Source organism: Trachymyrmex septentrionalis, unplaced genomic scaffold (assembly GCF_001594115.1).
Source record: "Trachymyrmex septentrionalis isolate Tsep2-gDNA-1 unplaced genomic scaffold, Tsep1.0 scaffold53, whole genome shotgun sequence".
Lineage (NCBI taxonomy): Eukaryota > Metazoa > Arthropoda > Insecta > Hymenoptera > Formicidae > Trachymyrmex > Trachymyrmex septentrionalis.
Genome location: NW_017305705.1, coordinates 1,926,984 through 1,933,738, shown reverse-complemented (window position 1 = coordinate 1,933,738; position 6,755 = coordinate 1,926,984). Strand labels below are relative to the sequence as shown.

At 32.2% G+C, this 6,755-nt stretch overlaps 2 protein-coding genes across 2 annotated transcripts in view; one reads left to right on the top strand and one right to left on the bottom strand.

Moving 5' to 3' along the window:
- LOC108752049 (telomerase-binding protein EST1A) overlaps nucleotides 1-6,755 on the bottom strand; it is a 106,839-nt gene that overhangs the window by 84,075 nt on the left and 16,009 nt on the right. The window lies entirely within an intron of this gene.
- Nucleotides 2,020-3,011, top strand: LOC108752050. Its single transcript, XM_018492646.1, has 4 exons — nucleotides 2,020-2,279; nucleotides 2,362-2,484; nucleotides 2,587-2,677; nucleotides 2,868-3,011. Exons 1-4 carry the CDS (start codon nucleotides 2,020-2,022, stop codon nucleotides 3,009-3,011), a joined length of 618 nt encoding a protein of 205 aa, XP_018348148.1.

The following is a 6,755-nucleotide window of genomic DNA, read 5'->3' as shown; positions in this document are numbered from 1 at the left end:
ATATATCTGCAAACAAAGTATTAAATCTGTGTAACGTCTCACTTGATATCTTACCCGTGCCGCGCTGCGCTTGTAACTCGGAGTATTCGTGACGCAACCTACTTTCAATCCTTTCCAACTCCTCCCATCACACATCCTACCTAACAGTCTTAAATGCAGAAATTTTTAAATATGGAAAAAAATCAAACATCTCTTTTTAATGTTGCCAAAAATTCATGCGAAACATTTTTTAATTAAATCTTTTATAACTGCAATTAGAGAGAATTTATTTAAATATCTCATTTATTCTAATTGTTTCTAGTTATCTTGATTACAATAAATTTATGTAAACCATCTTTCAATATAATATATGGAAAGGATGATTTTGCTGAAGTATCTAAACATTTAGCTAAATATAGATCTAAAAATAGTTTTATTAGACTATAAAAATAATTATGTAGAACACACGCTCAAACTAATTGCTAAAATGTCAAAACTTTGTGCAGAATTGCTCATCATGTTTAAGATTACTGCGTAATTATTAGATGGTTCAATAAAATTATTTTTAGATCTGTATTTAGCTAAATTTTTTGATATTTCAGCAAAATTATTCTTTCCGTATACATAAAGGTAACACAATTTTTTTGTTGCCTTTTCTTTACCTCTTCTATCTATAATAAATACTTATATGAAATTTTAGAATTCATATTTTTGTCCTTATAACAAATCAATTTCACTTAAATCTGATATTTTTATAGATTTTAGACACACACATTCTTACAATTATTACTATTTCTTTTCTCCGATTGTTTAAAAACAAATAGGTATAAATACTTTTCTGAAATCAAAAGGAATAAGATGTTCGATGCGCTCGTTATATGTTACGTTCGAAATATGGTTTAATGAATGTTACGCAGTACTGTTACAAGAAAGTAAAATTAATTCAATCTTCAAAGAGAAATGATAAAAGGACTTTAGAAACGCGAGAGGGAAAGGGCTTACTGTCATAAATAATTGCGCACTTACTCTCAAGCGTAATTTCTGTGCTATTTTTGCTGTGTCAGAAGGAATCAATAAGTAAGCTTCTGTAATTCACCGCGCGGACAAACGGCCACAAGGAATTGTTAATAGACCGTAATATTAGTGTCCCGCAAAATGACTGACAAGAAAGACATTTGGAAAAGTCGGTACTATCTTGTCCTTAGAACCTATATGACTATATCAGGCATATGGCCGTATCGAAGTCTTCGCGACAGATACATACACTTTATACCAATATTTACATTCTGCTCTAGTATTCTAATACCCCAGGTAAAACGCTTACGAGAAAACAATTCACGATAAATTATATTTATGTCTTCGAATTAGTCATTACAATTTTTTTCCTTTAATAAAAACTTTGATGAATTAATGTTGCACAATATTAATCCTAATATAGTTAATGTATGTGTTAATTGCCTCAAATATCAATGAGATAATAGAAAGTATAACAGCAGCGATGATCAGTATAATATTCAGTTATAAAGTAGCGAGTTTAATGTTTGACAAAAATGTAAGTAATAATTTTAACAAATTCAATGTTACCGTGACGTAATCGAACTGTTTCTTCTTTAAATCATTAGTATAGTAAAAAGTATGCAAACGTACATTACACAGATAAAGTCTTGTCTTAAGATAATAGAGGAAGATTGGCTGTCGTTAAATACAGATGTAGAAAGGTCTATTTTGCAACATCACACTGAATACGGACAATATCTGTCGACATCTTATGCAGGTACATCATAGAAAATGTATAAGGTGTACTTTTTAAGTATGCGTACTGATTGATCTATATAACGGTAATTTTTTATTTTCGTTAATTTCTTAAATTTTTTATTTTTTTTTTTTTAATCTTAAAACTTGCATAAGTATTTATTATAAAAAAGATGTTCTTAGTAATTCGAAGCAAACGTTTTTAAACGAAGGAGAACTTTTAGAGAGGTCATAAAAATGTATGAAAATAATTACTAAAAAAATATGTACTATATTTTTCTAGTTTTCATGCATATGACACAAGTTTTTTACTTGCTCAAACCAGTAATCCTGACGCTCTTAGAAACCGATATCGCAAATTCTACAAAAACAATTACATCAAAGTTGCCATTTCATGTCGAGTACGGCGTGGACATAGAACGATACTTCTACCCAATAACAATTCACTGTTATCTAGCCGTCTTCGCTCACGTATTTAGTACAATCGCGGTTGACTCCTTATATTGTATATTGATCCAGCATGCCTGCGGGATGTTCTCCATCATTGGGTAAAAATATCAGGTTTCACAACTAACAGTCACAAACTAAGATAAGTGTATTTCTTGCACCAACATTTTAGTGCGCTTGCAGACACGTGCTAGAGGAAATTGGTAAAAATAATGATATTAATTTTCATCTGAAGCGAAATAAAATACAAGACGATGATTACAAGAAGGCATTGGATTGCTTGCGTAGACATTTACAAGCAATAAAGTACGTATTAATAAAAATGTGCAATAAATATCGATTAAAAATATAATATCAATATGATTCTCTGTGTTGTTTGCGTTCATGCTTAGATTCATGATTTTGCAGATTCGCGGAATTAATCGAGTCTACGTATACAAAGATATTTCTAATCAGCGTTAATATAAATATGGTTGGTGGAAGTATAACCGGTATACATGTATGCATTAATCTTTATATACTCTATATTTTACAGAAAATAAAAAATTTCTTAATTCGATTACAATTAATACGTATTTCGTAAACACAATAGTTATATTTCCAATAACAATTTTCGGAATATCGGATATAACCGCAGCAAGGAAAAAATTAAAAATAGTCTTTCCAAAGGAATTAAATTTGTATTTCAGATGGTAATGAATTTGGGCAAAGGTGCTAGGGAGATAGCAGCACCTGTGGCTATTTATATTGCGCAACTTGTCCATATCTTTCTCCAATTCTGGCAAGCACAGTTTCTGTTAGATTACAGTATTGTTCCATGCGAATCTATGTAAGAATACAGGCTTTTCTGTCTTATCATTAATTGTTATATTTATGATACACGAACCTTGGCTTTACATTACAGCTGCAGAGGAAACTGGTATTATACTTCAAAGAGATGTCAAAACCTTTTTCTTTTAATTATGAGTAGAACTGTATCACCGTGCAGAATAACTGCCGGCAAAATTATAACTTTATCAATTGAAAGCTTTGGTACAGTAAGTAAAAAAGTTGCATTATTATTTTTAAATTATAGATCTTTAAAAATCACAGCGTGTCTTTAATGATATCGATTTTTTATATAACTTCAGATAAAATGATAAAAAGATTATGTAACACTGAATCTTTATCTTCTAAAGGTTTTGAAAACGATGATGTCTTATTTTACGGTGCTACGTTCCTTCCAGTAATGATGCCATTACATCGAAGTAACATAATTAATAATACGTCATTAGCGTAATAAAATTGAATATAAAATTTTTCTTCGTACTTATCTCAATGTCAATATTATAATAATAATATAATTAATACTGAGTTAATTTAAAAGTAAGTCTATACATTTAATCCACATCTCATCACACATACAATAAATTGTTTATATTCTACATCAACTTCATTTATATATGATATATTAATTTTTACAATTGATAAAGTAAAAAAATTATGCTATATCTCATGTTCCATTATTTTTTTTTTCTATTTACTTTATCCATATATTTTAAACTACTTTAAAGAAATTTATAGTTGTTTTGGAAGACGAAAAAATATCCGATAAGTTCAGTCAATTTTGTTCTCGAGAAATTATTCGATAAATATCTAAATAATTTTTAAAATTGTTCAGAAATCACGATTGATTTTGCAAATCATTATATTTCATGAGATTCCAATAAGCTAGTATATCTTTCAGCAGGCTGAATGAATCGTAGCCGAGAAACGTGCCACTTCGTCACACAGAAAGATAGAAAGAGAGAGAAAAAGAGCACCAAGTTGCACCGTTCTATGCCAACGTACCGTTATTACGTACTCTCGATTAAACTCCGAAGAATGGCTAAGTAATCGCTTAACCCCTTCGGCTCCCGTGGCTTCTTCGCGTAATGAATCACTCGGATCGCGTCCCTCGGCCGAAGAGGCGAAATATCGAACTCTGCAGAGATACGACAGTCGCTGATAGGCGATCGATCGTAAGTAAGCCTGGTGCTTCTTTCGAGGGTAGAGAATGCCGAAGAGGCACCATTCCCATCGCGTCTGTATGCCGCGAGCGATAAACGCGGCTGCTGAAATCGGACACCTCTAAGCGCAGCCAGCGGCGCGAATCAAGGCGCACTCACACGCTCGTTTGCCCGCTTCGTTGTTCGATCGTCGAAAAAGACCGTTAGCCGCTGACTGAAATCAAGTTGGTATGCTACCATCCCACATCACGTAGTATAATCGTCCGTATTTATTCGCGCCATTTACCGGGTGCCGATGATGCCGCGGTCCCGAACGAGAGTGTAAAACGTGACAAGGCGAAGTGCAATTCTGTGCAAGCATGCCACCTCTTTGGCTGCGCTTGAAGATACGACTTCGTCATTGTAATTTGAAAATCGACTAACAAAGTAATGTTACCATGTCCAATATATTATCTTTTATATTTGACAAAAGGTTCTCGTAAGAATTAAGCTAGGAAAAAAATTTGTATCAAATATTTTCTTCAACTTTTTACGTGAGACTGGAATTAACTCATTCCTCTCTTCGCTCGAAACACTCAAACTAATTTATTTAATTTTAAATTCAAGTGCAATTATCATATTCAACGCTTGCGACGCTGCTTCGAGTTCATGAATATTAAATAATAATATGTATAAATGCTTTCATCATGGAAAATTAAAAGAAACATTAGGATACGAGATGCTCTTACATAAATATAAATAATTTCAAAAATATTTTTTAATTTTTGGAAAAATCGAAATTATGTATTACAAACAAAACTTTTAATATTACAGAAAATTATACATATTATAATTACAGTTTTTGCTGGCATCTAAATGAAATTATCTAGATAATCAAAATTAAAGCTTCTTATTAGCTTCATCTTATCTTCATTAGAATGTATATTATCTTCATCTGTATCTTAGATTAAAAAAGTGTTATCTTTTTTCAAATTATCTAGAAAATTAGAGTTTCATCTTATTGTTAGATAATTTAAAAAAAGATAATACTTTTTTATGTAAGATACAAATAAAAATAATATACATTCTAGTGAAGATAAAATGAAGCCATTTCATTTAGATTATCTAGATAATTCCATCCAGATATTAGTAAACTGTACATAAATCATATTTTTATTATTGTGTGTAATACATATTAAACATTTCTATACTAAAAATTTAACAGTAAAAAAATAATGTGTAAACACAAATTTATTTTTAATACGATGTCAGCATAATAGACGCTACTGACATGAAGATGAACGGATGCGAGTAACTAGTAATTTTCATATTACTCAAGCATAATCGTAAATCTGTATAGCGTTAATACCACTTAGCCAGATACATTATGGTATCGGATTTGCTCGTAACTCCGCGATCATCGATTTCTTTATCTTGCTTTACAACTCTCGCGGCAGATCGAACGGCCTCGTTCGCAATAATGCACGGCAACTAAGAGTCGTATCTGCGACCAATCGATCGTAAAGATAACGATGATAATCTTACAGTGGATCGATCGCGATCAATCCATGAAAGCTACGAAGTAGCGACGCTGGTCGATTAACTAACAGGTTTTTTTATGTGCGCCAAGAATATTATTATCATACACTAGAAAAAAAATTCACTTATTAAGTCTGTTGTATTAGCAAGGCAACTGCTCTTACAAACAAGAAACAAAATAAGCGTTTTCATTGCCTTCACGTTCAATGTCACTGTCGATGTAATGTTGAGTATTGAAATTTCTATGCTATACAAAAATTATCGCAAGATTTACGAGATAACTTTTCCAGTTTACATCTCGAAAAATTTTTATTTTAAACAAAATTAAAGTAATTTCATTTTAAAAAATTACGTCAAAAAACTCTACTTTGCTTTTTTGCAAAGATTCAAAGAAAAAATAATTAATCTACGTGAAACGTAAGAATTAGCATATAATTAATAGAGCGCAAGTCAAAATATAAAAGATATAATAAATAATCAGTAAATGTCATACTATTAATAACGAAATAATTCGAAAGGCTAATTTAATACTACGTCTTTAAAGGTACTCGTTTGAACTAGAATTATCTGGACATGGATCATAATCATGGTCATGATCGAGGAAGATACAAGGATCCTTTAGTTAAGTTCGCTTAAGGACCAATTGCGATGCCGCTGTGTTTAATTAAGCAGATTTATTTTCTTTATCAAAATATAAGATAACGAATCACTGTAATCGAGCCGCTTAACCAAATTGTCGGTAACTATCTATTCTATGTAGGCTACACGCCCTAAGGTACGAGGCGATACACTGCTAAGCAACGTCAACATTAAGGAGCCCCTTCGGCAGCCCGTGTTTGTCCCATCGACATCGACGGACAGGCTCTATGACTAACAAGTTTGCACTTTAACGCATAACGGGGCATTCCGCCGTGTACGATAGATCATGGTCCATGACCCGCGGATTGCGTGGGCTGGCCACCATAATCATTCCTCGCCTCGATACAGCGACGCGGCGGCGATGCGGTACCACGAGCATTAAGTTTCCGACTCTTCTTCTTCTTCTTCTTCTTCTTCATCTTCTTATTCATT

Excerpts from the sequence above, each read along its gene's own strand:
- LOC108752050 (XM_018492646.1), top strand. The coding sequence starts at position 2,020 with ATGCATATGACACAAGTTTTTTACTTGCTCAAACCAGTAATCCTGACG. Across the intron at positions 2,280-2,361 it reads GGGATGTTCTCCATCATTGG|ACACGTGCTAGAGGAAATTG; the intron begins GTAAAAATATCA and ends GTGCGCTTGCAG. Across the intron at positions 2,678-2,867 it reads GAAGTATAACCGGTATACAT|ATGGTAATGAATTTGGGCAA; the intron begins GTATGCATTAAT and ends TTTGTATTTCAG.